Below are 14,216 nucleotides of genomic sequence, written 5' to 3' on the forward strand. Positions count from 1 at the left end.
GCAGTGAGTTTCTACACTGCCCTCCCAGATGGATTATAGCTTGCCGCAGTCACCCAGCTGCTTAATTCTTTGTAATATCTGAGAGGAAATTACATTCTTTATCTTTGAATATAGGATTAAAAAACCCAGATTGTAGCCGATAAAACCAGTTCTCTGCTCGACTTTAATCATAGTGTTCCCAGGACAATGCAGATCATTCACTGGCATGTTCTCCTACCTTCATCCTAAACAAAAGTGGTTATTTATATAAACAGTGTCTTTTTATAGATCTTCAAAATGAAGACACGGAAACCTTTGGTGTAGAGCAGGGAAACAACAACTGAAAGAGGCAAAGCAGTAAGTCTCCTAACACATTTTAAGTGCTGGGGTCACTATTGAAGAATTACAGGATGCTCAACTACCCATTGTCAAAATGGGATATGTAACATCTTTCAGCCAGTTTGCCATTTAATGTGAAGACGTCTTCACATACGCTTGGTGGAAATCCACGCTGCCTTTTCCCTGTGGAAGACAGCACCCGTATTTGCGAACCCCCGTATAGGAGAAGTTTCGTGGGTTCTTAATTTCTCATGTTTCCATTCACAAGCTGAGCTTTTCCCTTGTACTTCATGGGACAGACTCATTTTGCAGAAGACATTTCCTGACTACTTCTTTTCTTACCCTTAAGGACTTCTTTTATTTTTAAACGTAATACAGGAATTAAGGCTCAAGAGGTTGTCAAGGACAGTCACAAATCTTTGCAATTTGTTCTTGAAGCCTTTTCAAGAAAGTGTTTTATTTTGCATAAGTAGGCAGTACAACCATTAACAGCAATGATGGCATGCTAAGGGAACTGACGTGATATAAAGAAGAATAAAAAGAAGCCCTCATGACTATCAGGCTATCTTTTTCATCAAGCTGCTTTTACGAGAGATGAGGGGTTGATTTCAAACACCTTCCCTACATTGTCATAAAACAGTCTGCTTAACTGGTTAGCTGTGCTAAAATCATAGCCACCCCACGACTGAATTATTTACTTATTACTATGTTGTCTGCTGTAAATACTCGGGTGCTTTTCCAAGTTTATTTTCCCAACTCATTATTTCCAAAGGAATAAGACAAGTTGTATTTTGCTGCCACTTCTGCCACCAGAAATACACCTCTCTGGGAACACAGGTGTATGCTTAAGGAAGGTATCATTGAGATTATTAGAGCAATGCAGCAGATATTTTAGAAATACTACTGTAAGTGTATAACTACAGCTACTGCTTCAAGCAGTGATGGACACAGAGGGATCCAAGTCTTGCACAGAGTGAGCTATTGCACGTTTACCCAGAGCACAGGTACTTCGTTCTGACCCGTTACGGCCACCACTCTTCACGGCCATGGACTGCGCCGCAGATACAGGAGACCTAAGCTGCGTGCTCATTTGGACTAGATATAAGGCACTGGGCAACCAGGAGTCAGTGGCTTCCTGGGAACACCTCTTTTTTTAATTTTTTTTGTTTAATACCTGGGCTGATTCTTTTCCCATGAAACACGAAACTCAGGAATCGATCTCTGCGGTGCGGTGTAAAACCATACCACCGTGAGTACAACCTTACTCACCCAGTAACCACTGGGACTACATGAGGCGAAAATGAGTTTATCAGAACCTAGCCCTTAAAATGGAAAGCAAATAGAAAAACATCCTATGAAACATGAGACCCAAAAGTGGTAAGAAGTAGTTTTTTGTTCACCAATCAAAAACCAAACAAACAAATGGACCAGTGAGCTGTATCAATTTGCCAGGATCTGAATCTCCTTACCTGCACATTGCTTTCAGCCAGAGGAAAAAAGGGGAAAGAAATGTGCTAATACAAAAGAAGAACAAACAAAACCAAAAGGGAACAGGGAAATCACAGTTCTGAATATTATTAATCAAGGAAAGCTGCTTAATCACGTAAGATAATTAGGTTTCTCTCCATTCCCATGATAAAAATTTACTCGTTTCCAGAGGTGTTAGCAAATGAGTTGGGGTTTTTTGTGGGGTGTTTTTTTTTTTTTTAAATTGTGCACTTTTGGCATATACATGGAGATAAAGACGGATGGGACTGTGCTGATGTGCAGTATGAGAAGGAGTAAGAGCAGTGTGTTAAGAAAACTGCTGTGACACAAGGAAAAAGGCACAGCCCTCATTATTACAAGGTCACAGTTTGGCCACCTCTACAGAGCCTTGCATCAAAAATAGTTATTCACTGGGCATTTTGATTCCATTCTTTTCTTTCCTACTGTTAGTATTACTGTTTTCCCCAACTGATTTACATCTCTGCTTAGAGCAAGCATTCCTTCCCATGGTAGAAGCACAAGAATAAGGAAGAGAAAAATACATAATATGACTCACAACCATCGCCAGCCTCAAATATTTATTCTTTCTTCAGGCATTGATTACGCCACTGTACAGAACACTGTGCCACCTCCTGTAAAGTTATTTAAATCTGTCTCATATCCTATTCCGTTACTTTTTTTTTGGATGCTTATTATTAGGAGGATCTCTTCCAGGCTGCTAGCATTAGGACTTGTCATCTCACCTTTTTTTTCCTAAAATCTCATACACATCTACATTCTTTTTCACACCTCTGGCCCTTCATTTAAAGAGCCTAATTTGACACTGATTCCCCTCTGAAATAGCACATTCTTTATTTATAGGTTTGCATGAGTGTTCTGTCTTTACCCACTAGCACACCCTTCTCAGCGTCTACGGGACTGTCCTCCAACCCTGAACAAAGTTCTGCTCTAAGAGATGCAATGGACTCTGGCTCCCCATAGAGAACATATGCATTACTTAATCCACATAAATGACCAAAAAATGATTCAGGCTGACGTTAGAACACTCTTGCTGCTATGTCAATCTATTAAAAAGGGGAAAAAAAAACCCCACCCTTGCCCAAAATTGCTGACTATTCACAACCGGTCCTGTTCTATGAACTTGCTTTGCCTTCTGCCATCTTCTGGAAGAATGACAGGAAGAAAAGGACTGACTAAGGACCACTATTACTTCTACCACCCACAAACAAAACTTAAACACATGCCAGCATTTGTAAACACGTATTTTCTGTGTCTCCTTGTTCTGGAAGTGTAGAGAATAATTTTACTAATGGATAAGTTTGGCTTCTGTCCAGGGGTAGGACTAGATGCCTCGCAAAAGAATGCCAAGCTAGTATAACAAGCAGTCTCCATACCACCACTTCTCAGAGAGGCACAGCCATGCTCTAGGGAAGAAGAGGGCACCTGCTGAAGGACAGCATTTTAAGAGCAACCTGTGTTCTCCATGGCTCCCAGTAATGTGTATTGCATTGCTTCTAGTGTTTTGTTTATTGAAGTCCACTGATCATCAGAAAAGAGATGGGCAATGCAACTAAAGGAAAAAAATATCCAACCAAGATGAAAGATGCTAGACATACTAGTAGATGAGAGCCTGTGCTTCCAATGCTGCTGACCACTTGACAATAGTTTGCAGTGGAGGTGCCTGGAAATACAAAGTAGTCAGAGGTTCCCTGCAGAGAGCTACTGAAATCATCATGGAGCTGGCCAGAGCCATAAGGTCCACTGATACATCTCCTTAAACTTCTAGCCATCTGGATCCCTCCTAGAGGACAGAAAGGAAGAAAAGAAGTGAAAGGCCAGAGGCAAATACTGTATAGCTGCAGGGTTCCTCAGTCAATTTAGTGGATGGGATAATCCCAAAGAAGCCTCCCATATTGTAAGAAATGGTGTCAACGGTTCCAGCTCCACCCAGCCAAAAATGGTTCCTTTACAATAACAGCTACACTTCTCTTCAGCCTGAGATTTCTTGACCCCAGGGAGTGAAGTCTGATAAAAAGACTTTGCACCCCTGAGTATTACCTGCACTCAGATAAACAAGCAAGACAAGGGAAAGAGATCAAGGGGAAAATAGGAAGGGTGTGGGAGAGCAAAAGGGTAAGTAATAGGGAATAAGGTGAGAAAAAGAATTAAACTTGGTTGGACAATTTGGAATAATCTCCTTTGATTCTGAGCGGTGAATCATTGACTCCATGGTGGCTTTGAAGGAACAGGGCAGGAGGACCTACTTCAGCTGATGAATTATGCAGCAGTCTGTCCCAAGGCTGAATGAGGCAAAGGGTACGGCGAGAGGCTTGATTCCACCTCTCCTCTCTGGGAATGGGGAACAGAAAATTGAGGCAGCAACAGGGCTGAAAGAGATTGATCAAAGGTCCCGAGTGAGTCAGTGGCCAAGTCTACGTCTCCTTTTCCTGTTCTCTGAAAGCGAGACTGCTGTTTCCTTATCTGACTCTAGAGGACATCCAAATGTACTTAAGTTTCAAAGAGGTCAACCTCTTTCTGGAAACGACAGTTCTAAGAACAGGCAGCAAATATAACTCATTTACAGCAACTAATTCATTCGCTGCCAATTGCCTCATAATCTTTTTTAATCAATGGCTCCGAAGCGAAGCAAGATTGCAAGACAGGGCTCACACTGTACAGGAGGACTATGGCTCTTAAAAATATGCACGCAAAGACTCAGTCCTGAGCTAACTGCATTTCTGGAGTACACATCGAAACAATTCACACCAAAGAGGAAGGACCGCCTTAGCATTAGCAGAGTGCCTGGGACTCAGGAGACTGAGGTTCACTTCCCGACTCTGTTTGGAGTTGGTCATCTTAGGTGGCTGTGCCAAAATCATGGGATTTCCTTGTAACTCCAGCACGCCTCCACAAATCAAGGATAACCACAATTCTTCCCTACCTCTCTGGGACTGCTGCACGATTGCACTCTCCAAAAAACTGAACAGCAGCAACACTGCAGGATATTTTGGCTGTCCAGGCAACAGATACATTCCAGGTGGTCCAACACTAGTAGCTGCAGAGCTCAGACAGCAATGGTAGACCCTCACCCTGCAGGGGCTTGTCAACAGCCCTTCCCTGCACATCCTTCAGGAGACATGGACGGTAGCTCCCATCCCAGTGCTGCCTTACATACACAGGGCATAACATTTGCCTGCAAGGGCAGCATTGACTGCATGACCAGCCACTTGGTGCTTACACCGAGGAAACGGTGACGGGCCGGATAAACGGCCTGGGGTGACCAGCTGCTCCATGTCAAGGCATAGTACAGCTCACTTTCAACTGCCCTGGCAAATGCACACACAAACATATTTATATCCACGCAAGCAAGAAGTGATGTGCCTATGCTTACCCCTGCAAATGGAAAACAGCACCTCTCTTTCAAACACTGACAAGCTGCTAGGGAAAACCTTTCACAAATAAACAACCTGCCCTGCTCCGATAGGGATTTTATAAAGAACAGAGATTACAATGGGCTTAATCATGATTAAACACCGATCTGGCTCAATCTACTCAAAAGCAGACAAAAGATAAATAAAAACCTCCAGCAGATGCATTTCATACTGGAAATTCTGGAACCTCAATTGACGTCATACTTTTTATGTTCAGATAATATCTGGAGGAAACAGTACACTGGATCAAGAAAACAAAAGCAAATTTCTAGTTAAAATTCTCCATGCTCTGTGTAGAAAGGAGAAGGCTACAGCAGGGAATGCACAGTGCAGCTCAGCATTTTACAAACCCGTTTTTGACTCTAGCTGAAATTGCACTATTAGAGCGATGTCACTAGAAAGAAACAAGCACTGCCTTTTGCCCTTATTTCTTGGGTCCTACCTTGTAAAAGTGGGCAACATTAGTCATTGGATTTCCCCTCAGACAAAAGCTGCTTCTGATCGATGACAGGCAGGTTGATTTTCCTTTAGTGAAATAATGCCACCTCCTCAGCGTCACCCCTGTTGTGGTGCATTGATTCCTCAGGCACAGTATGAAAATTCTGCATGATGGGAAGGGGTTGCATCTAGCAAACATCTCCCACATACGGACACCTGGTCTTTCTTATGGGTGAGGAAACCCAGGAAGCAGATTCCACACCACAGGAGACAACTCCAGCCATTAGTACTGCTGAAGGAGGTGAAAAAAGTCAAAAAGTGAGCACAGATCCTAGGGATTGTTTGCTTACAGTGCTAAGCTTCCCACTTTATTCAACAGGATAAAGATGTTCTTTTCGAGGAAAGAGGAATAACTCTTCACATGAGGGGAAAAAACCAAAAAATTCTATCTGGAGGAGAAGGCTGATCAGAGTTTTCTCATTCTGTCATCCCAACTCTTCATGTCCACACCAGCAGAAATGCCCAACGGATGACCATGTAACGTTTGGCCAGCAGACCGAAGAGATCCCTTCCTGCACTACGACGGCTAGAAGCTACGTTGCTGCCTCTCCTGGTGCCTAGCTAAAGTATCCTGTGCTTCACAGCTACAGGACCTCTACTTCCAAACACCAGGTGAAAGACTTTCAGTCCCTTTGGATTTGTGACCTCCAAAACTTCTCCAGTGAAGGTGAAAATCCCCATACAGACAATGTAAGCCTACGGATAATTACTTTGTTCTTCTCACTTTCTTTTCACCTCTTCGTTGTAGCTCACAGCGCATAAATTTGCCATCACTGGCACAGACGGACCTTGATAGTGAAACCTATGTTACTTATCCTGATTTTCAAGCTGCAAGTTATCAACTTCAAGAACATCCCTGAACAAAATCACAATTCTCACCCCAACTCCTACCATGCTTCAGCCCACCCAGCATGTCTCTCATGCCAGTCTAGATAGATCATTTCCAACTTCAAGCAGAACAAGCATCACTTCGCAGGTGAACTCCACACTTTCACAAACTGCTGAATCACAATTATGCGATTTGCATTTCCTAGATGAGAAGCCAACAAACTGCTCTCTCTTTGGAGTCAAGTGGACAGTCCTTTCTCATCCCCAGTAACAGCAGATGCACTTGCTTATTAATACACAAATAGGAAACTAATGGATTACTGTTGCTTGTTCCCAAAGCAGACTTACCTTATAAAAAGCTGTCAGGCGGTTACTAAATATAACATTGTACAGATTATTTAATTTTCCTCAATAATCTACCTATGAAGGAGAAATGAGTTCAAGAGCCCGTGTTAACACCTGAAAGGTGCAAGAGGGAACATTGGACAGAATGCAAAGAATATTTTTATTTTTCTTACATTATGGATGACTCTTCCTGCACATCCTACTGGCATCAAGCACCAATGAGAGCAATTGTTTTGGCATACTTGTTGCCTGTGGAAAAGGACTATGGATCTAAATGCTTAAACAGCAACCGATGTGAAATGTCACCTGGCGAGGCAGTTCAATCTGCTAATTACTTCAACAGATTTATTTTTAAACTATAAAAACAGCATGATGTTCCTCAGGAGAATTGTTTTTTCCACTTCCCCAAATAAATACAATTAACACTTGCCAAGTAGAGTTCTTCATCTGCAATTAAGGACTTCCCAAAATTAGACCGAATAAAGTACTCAAAAACACGTTGGGGCAAGAGCGTCCCTGGGGGTCTCTCCCAGAGCTGTGCTTCTGGAAGAGGAAGAGATGCTTCATACAGGACGCAGCGCCAACAAATCTGTGTGCCTGAGATACTTCTTTCTAAAGCCTGAGTGGCCTTGAACCCTTGCAGGGACGAGGCTGTCATGACTGCAAGCCCTCCCTTGGCATCTCGCCGTCTGCGTTCGTTACTGCCCCCGGCAAACGGCAGCAGCACTTCTGAAGCAAAGGCACATCGGCAATGCAATCCCATGGCAGCCGGGGCGAGCTCAGCGAGGAGGCAGGGAGAAGCAAACAGATCGATTTGAAGGTTCAAGGTAAGACAAGATGCAAGCAAGCATGCGGTCAGTTTTAAGCTGCCAGTGAGACCGCTCACGTGGAGTACGTGCTGGAACAGGTCAGATGGGCTATGGCCAAAACAAACACAAACAAGCCTGCCTCCGACTCAGAATTTTCTCCAGGTAAAAACTCTTGTTATACTTATGTGACCTGGTCCTGTTTCACCAAGGTAAATTATTATTTTCCCGCTCCTCTTAATGACAGCAAACATGGTGCTGAGGTCCAGCTCTACAAGCAGCACCCCTCTTCTGCAGTGCTTACAGGCGCCTGTGGTACCCCCGAGAAACAAACCAGCTGACGAGCAGCATCCAAGGGTCAGACAAGCTTGTCCTGAGCCAGGACGAGCTGTAATTTAACCCAGCCCATCATCCCTTCTGTTTCAGCAACCCCAGGCATAAATGCAGCCAAGCGTGGTAGAGCTTTGGCTTAAAGGGTCATTTTGGCCAAATTTGCCAAAACATTAGGGTTTAGGAAATCAAGCAAATAGTCTTTGCATGACACAAAGCTTCTCATGGTATGATAAATTTAGTTTCAATGGCCAAGGTGGGAAAAACATTTAAAGATAATAAAGTATCTAAGATAGTCAGAATGGCATTAAACTCTTTTGCTGTAAGTGATCAGTAAATAACTGACGTGCAGCTTTTGAAGCACAGCAGCGCTCTGCTACACGAGGGCAAAGCTTCCCGCGACATACCCGCAGGGGGTTGCCATCTTCTCGAGACCCCAACGGTTCAAGTACGTCCTCACAGCCTGCTCCGACAGCCTGCTGCTTCATGGGCCTCGCCTCCCAGACCGTCATCCCGTTTCAAAAAGGTGACGGTAAACTGTGTTTGGCAGTGCCAGATAATTTTCTGATACTGTCTCAGGGCCCTGGTTCTCAAGAGACTCAATATACATGCGCTTAATGTCAACATGATTTTATTTAATGGAGCTAGTCTGCAGCAAGAACACTAGTGCGTGCCCGTAAGCCTTTTCGGGGGCACTGCTGTTCACCAGCATGCTTCTACTCACGCTGGGTTTCCATGCAAGTATCAAAAATATATAACAAGACTTTCAAAGCTGAGCATGGAATTTTAGAAATAATAAGGTTACAAAAGTTTAAAACCATCTATGACAGACTAGAAAGTGTCCTACAGGAAAAACACTTTTAGATTATCATGTCCTTAGCTGTCTTAAGGAAAACTTCCCTTCAAAAACCAGAAAAATCAGCCTTGCAATGAATATTCAAATATTATCATTTAATAATATTCTGTATTCCTGCAATGTAATGCAGATAAAAAATGATTTACGAATACAAAACTCAGCACGTGTTCTCAAAACCTGACTCTGCAAGCAGGCAAGACAAGGGATTTTGTTCTAGTCTACTCTTTTTTTCTCTCCTGTATTTAAGAAATAAAGACAGAAATTTCTTTGAACTTAAATAATTCCACGCTGTTATTTTCCAGACAGCTAAACTGGCCTTTTAAATTCTTTAAGCTTGGCATTGTATGAAAGCAGATATCAAATATTCAGAGTGCTCAATTTAGAAAGATCATTTTTCTGAGGCTGAGCCTTTCTGAAGAGCTCCCTGCAGCGCTCCAGACAATGCCTCAAACAGCCATTCCCACCAGGCTGAGGTCACCCACCCTTGCCAAGCCATGTTTTAGGAGCCATTGGGCCAAAGGAAGGTGCAGGCTCAACAGAAAGGTGAGAAGTGTATAGAGTGTGAGGTGCCAGAGAGGCCAACTGCTGCAAACGACGACAATTGGTGAATATTAACCTGTTTGGCACAATGAGTGGTTGAGAACTGTGTCTTCCTCGCATGCAGAAAACTACAGTTTCACCTGCCTAGTCCTCTGTCGCTGCCTTTTAACAAAATCCACCTCTTCGGGTCAAAATCAGAGTTCACCAGAGCCAATGAAGAGATGCCCCTCTTGAATTAACTGGGTTTTACGTAGGACCTCTGTGAAACATATCTCCAGTCAGTGGCAAAGCACAAGGCTGAATGAAGCACCCGCTGCTGCTGGATTTCATTTTACCCAGTATTTCTACAGTACCCAGCAGATGTAGCCACAGACATCTGGCTTTAACACAGTGCTGCAGGACCTTCTCCTTCACACAGACAGGATGCGCTTGAGGTAGGAGAAGGTTTACTCCTTCCTCCCCAAGCCTTGCCAGGTCACTCATAGGTATAGAGGGGCTGCTTGGGTCAGCAGCAGCTCAATGCCAGCCATAAGTTTTCCCAGCAAGGCTGTGAATCCAGTTGTTTTCTCTGAATCCTACCAAGTCTCTCATATTTCCATGCTGCCTCCCGGCTGGCTCCTTGGTCTTCTAGATGAAGGAGCTGGTGCAGAAAGCGAAGGGAACCCACTGGTCCCAGAGTGGGCACTGGGAGTCCAGTCCTACCCTCCAGGCCAGCAAAATCACAAACCAGTAAGAAATACAACATTTGGTTCTTCACGCGGAAGGAAACGATCTATAGGGTACTGCTGTGTTTGCAATACCCTTGGCTGAAGAGCAACACCGGGTTTTATTATCTACAAACCCTCCAGCCTGTTGCGGCTACCCGTTTTGCTGCGGCTCTGCAGGTGGGATCTGAGGCTGCTGAGGCACCGGTGCCTGGGCGAAGCCAACGGGAGGTCTTAGGCGCTGGATCACGGGGATGTGCCCCCTGAGCAGGACCACACTGCCTGGATGCAGGAAGCCACCGGCTCCGCACAGCTCCTCCTCTCTGCCCCCCGCGCAGGCTGTTTGCACACCCTGCCATCCCTGGGACGGTCGATGGACGGCACGTCCCTCAGCTCCCTGAAGGCCAGGCTTAAAGGCAAGCCGATCCCTGCCCAAGGCAGCCAGGAGAAGAGCTTGGGCTAACACGCACCATATACTCGGCTGGTGGTGTTAGGGCTGATGTTGAGTAGCTAGCTGCTTTGATCCCTTCATCACTGAATTAAACTGCATTTCTTCCAAGGCACCTCCTGCCATTCTCCTGAGCTGGATGCTCAAAAGGGGCCCCTCAGACGCTCTTTCTGCTTGAGACATTCATCACTCTCCGTTCAAATCATCTACTTATCCCAGCTGTTAGCAAGGAACTAATTTCAGGAAAGCCAATATGGACAGACTAGAGGCATGGCTTACCCCAAGTGCATTGTAAAATCAGAAAACACCAAAAGCACGCAGTCAACTTGGACAAAACATCACCCCTCTGACTTCACGTACTGTGTAGCTAGAAAGATTTTTTGGTTTATGCTGCATGATTTTCCAAAAAGTTAGGAAGCCTGACTAACACAGAGGGCTTTAAGAGCTTAAACGTATTATGACAGTTGTATTGGATATATTTTTAAATACCTTTTCCAGCGCTTCTCTATCAACCAGCTCCTGCACAGCCAAAAGCTTGATGCTGTAAGAAAAAACAGAGAGAAAAAAAAGAATGAATCACTCCATTGCAAGCATTTACAGAAACATAAGTAAGAGCAGAACTGAAGCTCTCTTATCTTCTCACTTCACAAAAAGAGTCTACAGAGGTAGAGATACATAAAGCGCTCAGGATATAACAAACTAAAGCAAGATAGAACCAGTGTTACTCTGTTTGCTTTGATTTAGCTGTCCCAAACAGATTTTCTGGCTTCTGACTTACAGGCATATCAAAATTCACCTTACAGAGAAACTGCATTAATCATTATGTTTTTAATACCCTAAATAATCACTGAAGGATCTTCTGAATGACAAACACAGAGAAAGACTCTAAATGTTTCTTTCGGTTTTAGTCAGCTTTGTTCTTCAGTATCAACAGGTTTCTAGGAGTCCCACAACAGTCACTCCCAGGGATTTAAAACATTATATATGAGATACAGTAACTAAGACTATCCAGCTCAAGAAATTTGAGGGAGATATGAGGGTAATGTGCACAATTGTTTGAAAGCAGGGTGGAGAGACAATCAATAATTATTATTCTTGTAATGCCATTTGCTAATCAAAACCAAATTTCTTCACCTACTGAATCTTTTCTAAGTTTACCTCTAGGGACCAATCCTGCACACTGAATTTCGTTCAATAAGACTATGAGAGTTACTTAAGCAGGATTTTGCCCTGTAAGACAAGTAAAATCACAGCTAAATCAAGATATATAAGAAAACCTTGTACAACATCTATATTTTCATAATCAGTTCAATGAGTAATTAGAAATTATCCATTCTCCTTCAACTTCAGTTACTTGTACATGTCCCTATGTAGCGCAAAGCCCAATCCTTTCCATATTAAGGAATTTCAGAAAAAGACCTTGTTGCATCCCCACCAAACTGCAGGGCTCACAGGACAGGTCAGAACCTGAAAAATGTTCACTGTGGCAACAGTGACTTTCCATTTGTGGACAATGAAATTGTAAGGGACCAGCTGTATCAGCTGAATGTTTCCAAGTCCATGGGGCCTGATGGAACTCATCCCAGAGTTCTGAAGGAGCTAGCAGATGTTACAGCAGGCCCTCTCTCAATCATCTACCAAAGGTCTTGGGAGGTCCCCGCTGACTGGAAGCCAGCCAACATTATTCCAATCTACAAAAAGTGCATGAGGGAAGACCCAGGAAACTACAGACCTGTTAGTCCAGCCTCAGTACCTGGACAAATTATGGAGAACATCATACTGGGTGCTATTGAAAGGCATTTAAAGAACAATGCAATCATCAGGCACAGTCAACATGGGTTCACACAGGGAAGGTTCTGTTTAACTAATTTGATATCCTTCTACGATAAGGTCACCTGCCCAGTGGATGAAGGGAAGGTGGTGGATGTAGTTTTTCTGGATTTTAGTAAGGCTTTTGATACTGTCCCTCACAGCGTCCTTCTGGACAAGTTGTCCAGCTGTGAGATGAGCACGTACACGGTGCGCTGGGTGAAGAACTGGCTGGACGGCAGAGCTCAAAGGGTTGTAGTGAATGGGGATACATCTGGCTGGTGACCGGTCACCGGTGGTGTTTCTCAGGGCTCAATTGTAGGGCCAGTTCTGTTCAATATCTTTATCAATAATCTGGATGCAGGAGTTAAATGCACTGTTAGCAAGTTTGTTTATGATGCTGAACTGGGAGGTGCTGTTGACTCTCTCAAAGGACAGGAGGCCTTGCAGAGGGATCTAGATAGATTGGAGCATTGAGCAATCATCTTTGGCATGAAATTGAACAAGTGCTGAATTCTGCACCTGGGATGGAGTAATGCCAGGCACAAGTCTAAACGGGGAGAGGAGTGGTGGGAGAGCAGCCCTGCAGAAAGGGCTCTGGGGGTGCTGTTGGCAGGAGGCTCCAGAGGAGTCAGCAGTGTGCCCTGGCAGCCGAGAGGGCAAACCACATCCTGGGTGCATCAAACACAGCATGACCAGCCCGTCAAAAGAGGTGATTATCCCGCTGTATTTAGCGTTGGTGTGGCCTCACCTCTTGAGTATTGTGTGCAGTTCTGGGCCCCATGATCTAAAAAGGATGTGAAAGTCCTTGAATGTGTTCAGAGGTAAGCACCAAAGCTGGTGAAGGGGTGGGAGGGTGGCCTCTGAGGAGTGGCTGAGGACACGGGGCTTGTCTAGTTTGGAGAGATGGAGACTGAGGGATGACCTCACTGCTCTCTGCAGCTTCCTGAGGAGTGGAACTGGAGAGGGAGGTGCTGAGCTCTTCTCCCTGGGACCCAGTGCCAGGACGCATGGGGATGGTTCAAAGCTACACCAGGGAAGGTTTAGGCTGGACATTAGGAAGCATTTCTTTACCAAGAGGGTGGTCAAACCCTGGAACAGGCTTCCTGGAGAGGTGGTTGATGCCCTGTGCCGGTCAGTGTTTAAGAGGCATTTGGACAATGCCCTTAACAACACTCTAACTTTTGGCCAGCCCTGAATTGGTCAGGTGGTTGATCAGGCAGATGATCATTGTAGGTCCCTTCCAACTGAAATAGTTCAATCTATTCTATTCTATTCTATTCTGAAAAGTATTAGCAAAGCATTACCAGCAGGTTGAGGGAGGTGATCCTCCCCCTCTACGCAGCACTGCTGAGGCCACAGCTGGAGTGCTGGGTCCAGTTCTGGGCTCCCCAGGACAAGAGAGAGATGGACATACTGGAGAGAGTCCAGCAATGGGCCACTAAGATAATTAAGGGACTGGAGCATCTCACATATGAGGAAAGGCACAGAGCTGAGACTGTTCAGCCTGGAGAAGAGAAGGCTCAGAGGGATCTTTTCAGTGGTGCCCAGTGACAGGACCAGAGGCGATGGGCACACAGTGAAACACAGGAGGTTCCCCCTGAACACCAGGAAACACTTTTTCACTGTGAGGGTGACCGAGCACGGGCACAGGCTGCTCAGGGAAGTTGTGGAGTCTCCATCCTTGGAGTTATTCAAAAGCCATTTGGGCATGCTCTCCGTCCCTGGGTGCTCACCATCAATCGTCCACAGCAGCTGCCTTGACCAGAAAGCACAAGGAATCAACAACACTTACAGAGCCAGGCATCTGCTTTA

At 44.7% G+C, this 14,216-nt stretch overlaps 1 protein-coding gene across 1 annotated transcript in view; it reads right to left on the bottom strand.

Annotated features, from left to right (window-relative positions):
• Positions 1-14,216, bottom strand: part of EEPD1 (endonuclease/exonuclease/phosphatase family domain containing 1) — a 67,408-nt gene that overhangs the window by 19,940 nt on the left and 33,252 nt on the right. Inside the window, exon 2 of the mRNA XM_059818927.1 lies at positions 11,082-11,133. Coding sequence (XP_059674910.1) covers positions 11,082-11,133 — 52 coding nt within the window. The remainder of the gene's footprint in view (positions 1-11,081; positions 11,134-14,216) is intronic.

This window comes from Gavia stellata, chromosome 6 (genome assembly GCF_030936135.1).
Source record: "Gavia stellata isolate bGavSte3 chromosome 6, bGavSte3.hap2, whole genome shotgun sequence".
NCBI classification, from domain to species: Eukaryota; Metazoa; Chordata; class Aves; order Gaviiformes; family Gaviidae; genus Gavia; species Gavia stellata.